The sequence below is a fragment of the Schistosoma haematobium genome, assembly GCF_000699445.3.
Source record: "Schistosoma haematobium chromosome Unknown HiC_scaffold_291, whole genome shotgun sequence".
Taxonomy (NCBI): domain Eukaryota; kingdom Metazoa; phylum Platyhelminthes; class Trematoda; order Strigeidida; family Schistosomatidae; genus Schistosoma; species Schistosoma haematobium.
The window spans coordinates 9,748-24,031 of NW_026137074.1; the positions used below are offsets into that span (position 1 = coordinate 9,748).

The following is a 14,284-nucleotide window of genomic DNA, read 5'->3' on the forward strand; positions in this document are numbered from 1 at the left end:
GCTTCTGGAACTTGGTAGAAGAATTTCAGCTGTGCAGAAATGTAGCTCTCCAGGTGTCTAATAGACAGTAGCTCTGACGTTTTGTCGACCTTTAGAGCTATTTTTAAAATTTTTGTAAGATCTTAGGTTAGACAACAAAGTGAATAATGTTTGTTTCGGTATCATAAGTGAAATGGAAGTGCATTATGGTGCAGTTTAAACATACGTTGGCGTTGACAAAACTTAAATGTATTCGTTGACGCACGTTCAGGAAAATCAAGCCACATATTATTCGTAACCCGTCACAGCGCAACTGTTTCTGTCTCCATGTCCAGAAAACTTAATAGTCATGAACGTCAATAGCAGGCATATGATTTTGAGTTAGTAGGGTCTTCTTAATGAGCCTAGAGATTAGATATCTTGAAGGGAATGCTTGAAAAATAAAGTGTGCATATCAAGTACTGGGATTTTTGATTAGATCTATGTAAAACAATCATAATCAGCTCTGTGACTTTATACCGAAAAGCGCTTTCCTCACACTAAACACAATAATCCACGTTAATCGCTCTTAAAACTCTGATAACGTGGTGAATAAGTTACCGGTTAGAGAAGTTTGATTCATTTATTCCAAACCACCAATAGTTTTGCCTGTTGACAACCGTCTCAGCCTATTTCATACAAAAGTTTACTGTTTTTGACACATTAGAAACCTGCGATAAAGTGTGATAGAGAATTCAGTTTCTGAATCCTACACATAAGGTTATTAGATTGTGGAAGAAGCCTAATAGTATGTAAACAATTTTGGTGAATTTCATATAAAATTGAACCTAAAAATCTAGACAACCTGTCATACAAGCGATACATCTATTTGTATGTAGTGTGAGTGAAATTCGAAAATTTTGAGAATATTGAGTATGTCTAACAGTAAACCGGTACAGTAAAAGTGTAAATAATTTTCTAAAATAAAAAAACTTAATAGTGACCAGTTTAGTGAAGAAATGTTTGGAGTTCCGGTCAAAAGCCATGATCAATCGAGTTCAATCGTTTCAGCTGTTAGGCAGTTATTTACCTAACACAATCGAATATGGTAACACAATGTCATGGACTAATTGAAGTTAGACATTAACACCATCCAATACTGGATCAGTGTTCTAGGGGTTAAGTGTTTTCGCGTGAGATCGAATGTCCTAGATGGGTTCGATTTCTATTCGTTGGGTTGTGGATGAGCACTGATGAGTAGTCCTATACTAGAATGAAACGGCCATTCATTAATTCCAGGTTTCGAATGTCTGTTTAACTTAGATCGATTCATGATTATAGTGTAAATACCTTTTGTAACTCCCTAATACTGATCCTGAATTTATCCATTTCACCGGATGCTAACTAGATGATGCACTTAATCAAGTACATTTACCAAATCACGATTCAACTTGCCGTAAAACGCAACCCTTACTTTTACAAGCCAGTTTGAAATTCACACGTTACATTACTTCTGCACACGAACCAAATATGTTTTTCAATCTAGTCATTATTGTCTTATTCTTCGTGTGCCTTAAAGTCATTTCGTTGGAAGAGATTCATATCCCAGTGCTATCAAGTACTGCCGTACACAGGTCATCTTGAATTTTTGTTTAAGAGATATGTAACATTTTGAAACAAAAGAGAATCTGTTTCCAGCCAAAGAAAAAAAAGCGCTCTCATAAATAGTGATTATTTTGTGTTAGCTTAGTTCGGAAAAAATTATCCGTAGTCAACTAATATTCCCAGAAGCTAACTTGCTATTTTGGATATAGTAAGAGATAGTCTTTTTCGGCTTGAGTCATATTCGAGATAGATCATTTACACACTTTGCTAATTATCCTTCTCAAGGTGTCCGATGAATGAATATACAGTTAGCACCTCTCACAGTTCCTAAATACTGTTTGTTTGGTATTTTTTCCAGATGAAACTTCATGTTCATAGTAGTATTCAGTTTCACTTCCTCTAGAAACATATAAATGCCTACTGTAGACATATACGAAGGTTTAATTGCTAAATAAATAGTCAGTGGAGTGTAAAATGTCTGCGTTGGATGCATACAGGAAAAACACATTTAAACAACTCATTTAACTCCAAGAAACTGACGATAGTTGTTTCTTTAGCAGTGTTTATTAGTTTAAAGCATCTCATAATCCGTAGAAAATTCCTATTTTATTAAGCACACTCACTTAGCTACATGGGTTTCTTAGTCAAAAAATACAATAATGAGCTAGTGCAATTTCCAAACTGTGACTAATAATACTAAGTCAAGTGAAATAAACATATATTGTGTGTTTACCACTAGTGTGTTATCTAATCGTCAAATTAAACTAGGTAAACAAACCGATCATATTTCAAATGAGGCGTCTTTTATTTCGAGGTGAAATGCATTATTACATATAGCTTCAGATAATTTTCTTGTCATAGCTGATCGTTGTGAAAACGTAGTAAAAGTGGTAAAAACGCTTATGGTTCACTTACTAAGATTCGTATTCATTTTTAAACTGTTTATCCATTGTAGTTTTATTGATATTTATTTTATCAAAGATCGTACTACGAATAAATACTGTTCCAACTGGTTTAAATGTTGGTTAAGGTAGTTCAGCTACTTCATTTCTACCTACCAAATGACATGAAGTAGATGAAAATACGGTCAGAATCATAATATGAATTCCTTGCCCATTGTCAGTTCACCTTCAATTTCTTGAAATTAAAACTAGTATCTTCAAATCTTCTAACGAAACATGAGTTAGTATATTAGACGAAGTAAGACTGATTGTTTCACTTTGGATTAAATATAACAAAATAACATCGTCAAAGAGTGTTGGCTTGCATCATAATAGACGTCAATGCTTAATTTGGAACATTTCAAGTCCGTTATTTATCATAAGCATTAAAAACTTCAACAAAAATGAATTAAATGTCACGTAGACTAATGGCTGGTCTAAATCATAATAAAGTGAACCTTGAAAATAATGCATAGTTTTCTTTGTGTCTACTTATGTAGAGCTATTATCCAATAAAATGTGAAAGTTTGTAAAAGAAATGTTTCTACTGTTAAGGAAAATTAAATAAACAGAAAATACCGAGTTATATATATAGAAATAATGTCTCAATTAACAGGTTCAACTAACTAGTAATTAATTAATCTCGATTACTTACTTACATGCGCCCGTTACTTCTCGTGGAGGAGCAAAGGCCGCTCACCAGCATTCTCCATCCAACCCTGTCATAGGCAATCCTTTCCAGCTCCTTCCAGTCATTACTCATCCTTTTCATACCTGCTTCGATTTCCCGACGTAGTGTGTTCTTTGGTCTTCCTCATTTTCGCTTCTCTTCAGGATTCCAAGTTAGGACTTGCCTCGTGATTCAGTTTGGTGATTTGCGTAATGTATGTCCTATCCATTTCCATCGTCCTTTCCTAATTTCTTCTTCGGCTGGAAGCTGGCTTGTTCTCTCCCACAAAAGGCTGTTGCTGATGGTATCCGGTCAATGAATGTTGAGTATCTTGCGTAGACAACCATTTATAAATACTTGTACCTTCTTGATAGTGGTTGCTGTAGTTCCCCAAGTTTTAGCTGCGTACAGTAGAACTGCCTTGACGTTGGTATTGAAGATCCTCACTTTGATATTGGTTGAGAGTTGTTTTGAGTTCCATATGTTCTTCAATTGTAGGAATTCGGCCCTTGCTTCGTCGATTCTCACCTTTACGTCTGCATTTGATCCTCCTTGTTCATCAATGATGTAATCTTGATTATTGAGTATGAATCCTATACTCTAAAAGGCCTGGTCTGTACGTTGTTGAAATAGAAAAAATAAGTTTATTAGGGCATCCTGTTATTATTCAATTATGTGTTTGGATTTATTCAGTAAAGTGTTTTTCTTCTCTGGTTTTGTCCAAACACGAATACTTCAGATATCATGATTGAAAATATTCAATAGGTTCATCGTATTATAATAATTTACATTTGAGAAATTTCATCATCAAAGACGATAAATTGAAGGATTACAGTAAGCAGAATGAAACCTATAATGTAAACAACTTAACAAAGTGATCTATTGAACATAAAATACTATGTATCATAAAAATCAATTTTTCATAGGCGTTCAATATCGGAAACAGTACACTAGAGACAGTCCACTAAATGTAAATTATTATATATTTCACACTTGGGGTTTGTCGAATAACAAATAATTTAATTTACATAATGACCTGTTTCTTCCTTCTTATTAGTAGTTTGACATATTTTTTTAACTCATAACCTTATGTAGAATATAAATTTCATCTGCTACATAAAGATCATTGATGTAAATCTATCAGTCAAAGGTAAACATCACTACATAAAGCTACGAACTTGTTAAATTGTCAAATATAATTTATGTTTTATGTGAAGATGTAAAACTAGTTTGGGAGTAATCATGGATCATTCATATTTCTTCATGATATATTGATACTAAAAGTGATTAATAGGGGAGCATCAGAACCGACAAACGTAAATATGTGGAAGACCTAACAATGACGGCGGAAAAGGCTGCGAGAGAAGGAAACATGAGACAATTGTATGACATAACAAAGAAACTCTCTGGAAATCGCCGCAAACCAGAACGACTAGTGAAAAGCAAGGAAGGCGAGGTAATCACCAACACTGAATAGCAACGAAACAGGTGGGTAGAACACTTCAAAGAACTCTTACATTGACCAGCCCCACTGAACCCACCCAATATCGAAGCAGCACCCACGGACTTCCCAATCGATGTTGGTCCACCAACAATTGAAGAGATCAGCATAGCCATCAGACAAATCAAGAGTGGCAAAGCAGCAGGACCAGACAACATTCCAGCAGAGACAGTGAAAGCAGACGTAGCAGTAACTGCAAGGATACTCCACATTATCTTCAATAAGATTTGGGATGAAGAACAAGTACCAAAAAACTGGAAAGAAGGACTTCTGATCAAAATACCGAAGAAAGGCGATCTCAGCAAGTGTGACAACTACAGGGGCATCACTCTTCTCTCAATACCGGGAAAAGTCTTCAACAGGGTATTGTTAAACAGGATGAAGGACTGCGTAGACGCCCAACTTCGGGACCAACAGGCAGGACTCCGTAAGGATAGATCGTGTACAGACCAAATCGCAACTCTACGGATCATTGTGGAACAATCAATTGAATGGAATTCATCACTCTACATCAACTTCATTGACTACGAAAAGGCATTTGATAGCGTGGACAGAACAACACTGTGGAAACTTCTTCGACACTACGGCGTGCCTCAGAAGATAGTCAATATCATACAGAACTCATATGATGGATTACACTGCAAAATTGTGCATGGAGGACAGTTGGCAAAGTCGTTCGAAGTGAAGACCGGTGTTAAGCAAGGTTGCTTACTCTCACCCTTTCTCTTTCTCCTGGTGATCGACTGGATCATGAAGACGTCAACGTCTGAAGGGAAGCGCGGGATACAATGGACATCTAAGATGCAGGTGGATGATCTAGACTTCGCAGACGATCTGGCCCTACTATCCCAAACGCAACAACAGATGCAGAAGACGAACAGTGTGGCAGCAGCCTCAGCAGCAATAGGTCTCAATATACACAAAGGAAAAAGCAGGATTCTCCGATACAACACAGAATGCACCAATCCAATCACAATTGATGGAGAAGATTTGGAAGATGTAAAAACCTTTACGTATTTGGGCAGCATTATCGATGAACAGGGTGGATCTGATGCAGATGTGAAAGCGCGGATCGGCAAAGCAAGAGCAGCATATTTACAACTGAAGAACATCTGGAACTCAAAGCAACTGTCAACCAACACCAAGGTCAGGATTTTCAATACAAATGTCAAGACAGTTCTACTGTATGGGGCAGAAACCTGGAGAACTACAAAAGCCATCATCCAGAAAGTACAGGTGTTTATTAACAGTTGTCTACGCAAAATACTTCAGATCCGTTGGCCGGACACTATTAGCAACAACCTACTGTGGGAGAGAACAAACCAGATCCCAGTGGAGGAAGAAATCAGGAAGAAGCGCTGGAAGTGGATAGGACACACATTGAGGAAAGCACCCAACTGCGTTACAAGACAAGCTCTCACATGGAATCCTCAAGGCCGAAGGAAAAGAGGAAGACCAAAGAACACATTACGCCGAGAAATGGAAATAGACATGAGAAGAATGAACAAAAATTGGATGGAATTAGAAAGGAAAGCCCAGGACAGAGTGGGTTAGACAATGCTGGTCGGCGGCCTATGCTCCATTGGGAATAACAGGCGTAAGTAAGTAAGTAAGTAAAAGTGATAAATTGTTTCTTGATATGGTTCATTACAGAATACATCAAACAAAATTTCCGGGACTTTTCGAAGCAAATCTAATTTATAAAATAATAATGTATAATTTAAATCTACATAAATCTGTAATTAGTAATCCCTTCATTAAAATGAATGACGACATAAATTTATTCAATTGCTGAATATAGCATAAACAAATCAAGCCAATAGTGAGAATTCGAAATCATCACCTAATATGTTTAATGACCTTGAACAGTCTACTGACTGAATAAACTACGTGTTGTATAATATAGATCAACCTAGAAAATTAAGAAGAATAATTTCATAATTAGTATTAAATAGAATGAGAGTGCTTAAATCAATTCTGAATACATATATTGGTAGGGTCGTAAAAATGAATATTAGGACAATTGTTTAATGTTCCATGATATGATCCATTAAAAGTGTAAATTTATTTGCCTAGATGATTTAGTTTTGAAATACCTCATGATTTAACTAAATAGTATTAACTGAAGGTTTAAAGGTTCATATTTATAGAACAAATATATGAAAAAGGGAATTCTCTTTTTCTTATTCAATAACACTATGGGTTATTTTAATTATCTGAAGAGCTGCAAGGATCCTGTGACAGTAAAGAAACTCAGTGGGTTTCTTAGTTTTTCTGTCAAGTTTGCCATGGCGAATACCAGAATCTATTTTCTGAAAAGCTGATTAGACAAACTTTGCTGAATTCTCTTTTTCATATTCAATGACACTATGGGTTACTTTAATTATGTGAACAAATATATGTTGGGGAAAACATTTGAAGTGGAGTATCATTTATGAGGCTTAGTACATAGATTCTTACAATTAAATGGCCTAGTTAGACTGACAAATAACTAGTCATGACATCTACAAGTTAACTCATGTATTGTTAGTAATATATCCCTTTATGAATCTTAGCAACTAGAATTGATTGAAAGTAAGGGAATAAAGAAGAATATCTATATATCATATTTCATATACAGTTTCAATACACATATACTTTCTTTAAATCTATAAATTTACACTCAATAAGTTCAATATATGAAAATTTTATACATCTAACAAATTCTTTATTTTAATAAGCTAATTATTTATGAAGTGTATTTGAATTTGGAAAGTATTCATTTCATAATGAAGATTTATTCAAAGAAATGTTTAATTTATGATCTTCAATACATTATAAATTGATGATAGTTTGGATATTTGTTTCAAAAATAAAATAATAATGTCATAAAATGAAAATATATAAATAACTATATTCATATAACCATTTTTATAAAGCTATCTCGTAGTCTATAGCAACTTGAAATAAATGATTATTTAAAATAACCGGAACTGTTAAAATCTGAACTTTATCATTGAAGGCAGATAAATTCATTGGATATTGAACATATTTAGAAGAACTTCGATGTATTTCCAAGGTAGGTTCTTCTGAAAGAAAAGTTTTGTGCGATTTTAAACCGATTAATGGACTATCTTGATCTTTAGGATATTCACTTAAGCGTGTACCATCAACTTTATACATTTTTAATGGGTTTAATTCAATACGATTTGATGTGCGAGGTTTCAACCGGGTTGGTATACATATTAATGAACATTTATATGATTTTCCTTTTAGTTTGTCATGTGAAGTCCATTTTGATACTGAAGTAACTGGACGAAATGACTCATCTTTTCTTTGTTTTTGCACCTGTGAGCTAGTGTTTTTGTTATGTAGTTTATTACATCGTTTATCTTTTACTTGCCAAACATTTTCTGTAAATGATAGTTTATTAGTTGTATTTTGAAGATTTTTGAAAGTCTTGTCATTAGGTTCTTCAATAATTTCCATGTGTTGTCCTAACATCTTTGTTACACGTTCAAGAAATTGTGAACGATAAGTACATCTTAACCAAAAGGCTAATTCCAATAATTCGAAAAACAGAATACAGCTAAATCCAAAACAGAATGAACTTAATCCACCTATTTCACTAAATAATTTAGGCAAAGAATACAACGCTTCCTCAGTCAGTTCAGTTAAACCTTCAGCTTGAATTAATTCTAATTGTACAACTGAACGATCTGTAATATTATCTAGAACTTCATTTAACTTTTTATAAGTTACTGTACGACATGCCAATGGACATATAGAGTTATTCACAAAGGCTATACGATAGTCAAGTTGACAATTAGGTGGACAATAATTTTTAGATCGATATTGTTGACGGTTATGATCAGTGTTCAAAAAGAATGACTTATTCGAAGCTCTACTTTTGATTTCACGATCCAATCGAAGACGAAGTAATTCCAAAGGGCATGTACAATTACATTCTTTGTTGTATCGTGCACAAACCGTATGCCACTGACATGTGATCTAAAGAATATCGATAAATGATTAAACAAAATTATAAAAAACAGTAAATCGAGATCACAAATGTTTCAATTAAAAAAAAACAGAATAGCGAGATATATATTTCGCACTTTAACTGGCGAATGTTAATTTTTGACTTTGATTTATTTAATTAGTGATTATTTAGTGTGTGATATAAAAATTAAGCCAGTGCAAAGTGGAATAAATTTACTATACAGGATGAATATTCTAAGCACTATATGTGATGATTTCCTATCTTTTAGAGTGTTGTACCAATCGATCAAAAATTATTACATAACATAAGTAGAAAGAGACTGTAAGTTGTATGTTCAAATTAAAAATAAACAAAACACCTTAACAATAAATTTGACAAGACCGAAGTGTTATCTTATTTTACAAAAAAATAAATATAGATCTTAGTTGGATTGATGCATAAATACAATTATTCAATAATCTCTCAGTACTGGAAGTTTAGAAAAGAGGGAGATACAGATGGTATGCTCAGGACATCATTTCACTTATCTCAAAGCTTATTATATTGATTTCATTACTATTGTGAATAGGATAAAATGTGGATTTATAAGCGTTAAACAAAATAAAGGTATGTATACTAAATTTCTCTAGATAGAGATTTTTTGTGAATCTTTAACAGTATACACAGCATAGGAAGATATGACTATGTCATCGAAAATATTCAAATGTACATTATAACTATTTCGATCACATCAATCAGAAGTTTGCACCCGTCAACGCGTCTCAGTTTACAAGGTACTGATCTGACGATAGATACCATTTCATAGTTTAGTTGCCCGCTTCTTCGAACTAAAACGTTTGTTAACCAGAATCGCCATGGTTACAACTTATCACGTGTCTTAACCAACCTAGTCCATCGTGTTTTACACTTAGATAAACCAAATTACAATCCATACTCAAAATCCCATAATAAAAAATTATCAACTCTGTGATTCTACCACTAAAAACGTTTTTCTCTGCTCTATGATAAATCAGCTTAATGAATTAGAAATATACGGAAGTAAATTTAATTTCATATGAGAAGTTATATACATAAAGCATCGATTGGATAGCAACTGAACAAAATGGGAAAAAATCATTATAAAAAAGGGTTTAAAAAATGTTAAAAGTTATTTGCTTTATCTAAAAATTGAAATAGGAACTATCTTTAATGCAATTTTTTCTGAAAAATCTGTATTTGCTCAGAAAAGAATTTTAAGACTATTTGGATTAAGTTTATTGACGTTAATCGTTCTATTCTATTGAAATAGCTGACTCTAAAACCATAGTAGTTAATGGTCTTTGAGAATTTCCTTGATTTAGAACAGCCAATGAAATTTATAAGTATTTTTCTTCTCAAAAATAAATGAGATATTTAGCTTTGTAGATAAGCTTGACATGCATTGCACGTATGACTAAATCCTCAATCGATTCCTCATGTTTAAACTTAAGCTAAGCCTTATGAAAGTAATCACTTATATGGCAATATGACACCATTCGTCTGATGAGTTTATGTGCGAATAAATAGTTCTGCAAGCGATTTCTCATTTTCAAGTATTTATTTGATGAAACTTCAGAATCTAGATCAATACTGTAACATTATTAACATTATCCACCATAAAGTCAAACTGAGATGGAATGAAAGATGACACATAATGACAATAAAATCGCTGAATCTCGGGTTTCATTGTAGATAATAGTCACTGTGATATGACCATATAAGTCCTTTGGGCCTCGAATAATCGACGTGCATATTTCATTGCAATCTCCTATGAGCGTGTCAAACATAACCATGCCAACTACCCAACAAACAACTAATAAATAAACATCTTTATTCTGTCCAGTCGCATTAAGAACAAATAAAAGACTATGGGTTTTTATTATTTGACACAACTTATAAAAGAATTCTTATTCCTTCTTCATTATGTACTTGAAATTATATCGAATAGTAATTTCAGTACATATTTCGACGAAAGAAAAAGATTGCTTTCTGAACTAATTTTTCAGAGATATTTTAACCAATAAACAAATTGAGTGAGGGGACAATGTATATGTTCATCTCAAGAGAGATGAAATTTCAGTCTCGTTCATTCGTTCACCTACTACTACCATTCAGCTGTTGATCTTAAATTCCCGGATATTTAACTACTACACTGATTCGATAAAAGTTTCAAATTTATAATAAAAATGCCTAAACGTCTGGATAGATTTTCTAATTTAAGAAACATTATGTTCGCTTACAGTTCTCATATGAAACTATCATCATTGGGAATTACCACACAATATTATTCGTACACCATTTGTATAAACCATTATGGTGTCTTAAAAATTGTAAATGTTTGTAATTTTAACAAAATTTAACATTAATGTTGGAAAAATGTAGAACATGATCAACTTTTATTTATGATAGATCAACTTACTTGATCATAATCGAAACTGTTACCTAATAAATTAATTGGCTTTGAAGTACATGGATTTCGACGAGTATTTAATCGTTTAGTTATGCTCTTGCTATAGAATACATTTAATAATGACCCAGGATTCATGTATTCATATAAATAACGACCGTAATTATCAAACGGGAAACTGTTTGTTTCATGTGTAATGATTAATGGTCGACCGAGTAATGTTTGATTCACTTCAGTTAACCTGACATCCGTGTGAAACTAAAATTCAAGAAAAAAATAAAATGAACTTATAACATATATTGATTTATTTCTGGATAATTTTATTTATGACTAGCAATGAAATCCAGTGTTTACGTTTCATTTCATTTGAGACTTGTCAATTGTGTTTACTTGTATCTCAGTACTATTGTTAACACTAGTACATAGACTAGTAGATAGTCTGACAGATGCTAAATGAGCTATATATTCTCTTACCCTAATTATGATTGTTGTCAGTTTTTGGTATGGAAATATACATACGTTCTAGTGACGCTAGTCACGTGTTCTTGATCTAAGTTATGTTAATATCTTGTAGAATAGACACTGAGAGGGAAATTAGTGTCAATATTCATCTAAGGCAAATTAACATCCCATTCATGTAAATGAGCAAAAACGATTGTTATAATAACTATAATTCCACAAACTCGTCACAATACTGTTATTATGATTAATAATACTAACAATTATTATTGTTGGTACTACATTATAATCAAGATCTTTAGAGTTTAAACCATTTACCCCTCGATTGGATAATTGCCACTTTATTAGCCAACTTTTTTATCGTCTTCCAAGAAATTTAATTTAGTTACCTTTCAACCATACTTGTAGTGATTTTCTTCTTTTCATATCTGTAGTGAACTTATTTACACTTTTAAAAAAACTAAAGCGAAAATTGAGAATTCCATATGTTTAAGACTAAACAAACGTTTTTAAAAAACATCAGTAGTTGTGTATTTATTTGATAGTTTAAGTAGTATATACTTAATGAATAACTTGTGACATAAAATAGTTAGACTACAGGAAATCTTTTTGAACTCTTATCCATTAATTATAGCTTCTACACACAGAAATTTTCTTACAGAGAAATTCATGTGATTTTTATCCACCTCTAAGAGATAATAATAAATAACAAATGGCTTCAATCTTATATTGTCTGCGCATGATGTATTGAAAACGGAAGTAGTACAAATATGAATGATAAATCGGTAAATCTAACTACTATATATGTTATATCATTTCATTGAAGTCATGAGCCAATATAAGTTAGACAGACATTCAAAACCTGGAGTCAATGGACGGCCGTTTCATTCTAGAATGGGACTACTCATCAGTGCTCATTCACAACCCAACGAATAGAAATCGGACCCATCTAGGACATTCGATCTCACGCGAAAACACTTAACCCCTAGAACACTGATCCAGTATTGGATGGTGTTAATGTCTAACTCCAATTAGTCCATGGCATTGTGTTACCATATTCGATTGTGTTAGGTAAATAACTGCCTAACAGCTGAAACGATTTAACTCGATTGATCACGGCTTTTCATTGGGACTCCCAAAATTTCTTCTCAAAACTGCTCATTAATGAGAAAATGATAATTTTCAGTAGAGGATTTTGGAGACGATTGAGATTCAATGAAATCCGATAGACTTTTCCGTTTAGTACGATAACTGAAGAACTGTTTCTTTGATGTGAACTGAATAACTTTTACTAAATCAAAATATTTTATTTACTTGGAGTTGTTAATTATATGTTACAATTTTTTTCTCTCTTGAAAACATATTAATCAACCATTTGCTTGGTTTTTAATTATGTTGTATTTACAATATCTCTATTTCATTTATTTTCTTATCACAAACAGTTGGTAATTTTGGATACTTATACTATGAAATGATTATTTTCATAACATTTGGATGCTTTTGTAAAACTATGATAAAGTTATGTGACCTAATGGTTATTACAAAATTCAATGTTACTTTTTAAAACTGCACTTTATTTTCCAATTAATAACCTTTGTTTTTTAAGTTGAAAACCATACTTGATGGACTTTCAAATGTTTATAAATCATAGTTGGTTTCTATATCTATAGGATTTGTTATTTTCTGAATGATTAATAAAATGAATTGGCAGAATTAACTGCTGTTAACTCCTGTCATGTGGAGATTGTATTCATGATGTGTGTTCACTTCGTATCGAATCACAGTAAACAACTATTAAAACCTAATAACTTGTCAAAGAAAAGTTAATAGCTTATAATTTATACTATTCGAAATAAGGTCAATAAGAAATAATTTACTGAGATTATTATTAATAAAGAAACTTCAACTTCATTACATGAGAGAATCTTGTTGAATAGTGAGGCTTTGTCATTACTAGACGTGTATTTCGGTTTAACTAATTATTTCATGGTCGAAATTCTACCAAAAATCATTTGCATTTTACTGTAGACGAGTGTAATAATAAAATACCTTGATTGATTGTTTTATTTCGACAACAAAATGAACAGACTTGATTATATTTCTTACTGGATTTATGTGTGAAATGAATTTAGTCTTCAATCAGTAAGTTAATATCACGGAATATTCCTTCTAAAGTATAGTCAAAACTGTTCATATACATAGTACCAATTTGTTTATTGTACCAAAGTTGAAGATTGTTCACATCGTACATCGAATTTAACTAGACATATGTTTCATTCTTATAAGCAAAGATGGATAGTGGCTAGCAATGGAATACAGTATGAGCGTTTCGTCCTATTTGGGACTTGTCAGCTGGATGTGCCTGAATGTCACAGTTGATGTTCACTCTGGGACTCAGAACCAGTACCGTTCGCTTCAAACTCCATCGCTTTATATCCACTTATCCACTGAGTCATGATAGCCACTTGCTTGTGCATTGGAGTGAAGCTTAAATTCACTTGGTATTGTTTACTTGAATCAGGACGAAACGCGCGTCCTGGATTCTGCTGCTAGCCACTATTCATCTTTGCTCATAATAATTGTGAATTAAGACAATATCGAGGCAATACGTACAGTATGCACATATGCCAATAAGAGATTAATCAATTGCAGTCCTAAACACCAACGGAAAAATTCAAGTAAACAATACCAAGTGAATTTATATTTCATTCTTGTTTATGACTTCTCAACAAAACATTCTTAT

At 32.8% G+C, this 14,284-nt stretch overlaps 1 protein-coding gene across 1 annotated transcript; it reads right to left on the bottom strand.

The window, feature by feature from the left end:
• Positions 1-8,392: 8,392 nt before the first annotated feature.
• On the bottom strand, positions 8,393-11,653 carry MS3_00001348 (uncharacterized protein; the record flags this gene model as incomplete). Its single annotated transcript, XM_051208780.1, has 2 exons — positions 11,095-11,653; positions 8,393-8,665 (listed from the first exon to the last, which is right to left on the bottom strand). Coding segments are annotated over exons 1-2 (399 nt in total), but the record flags the coding sequence as incomplete, so codon positions are not given.
• Between the last annotated feature and the right edge of the window lie 2,631 nt (positions 11,654-14,284).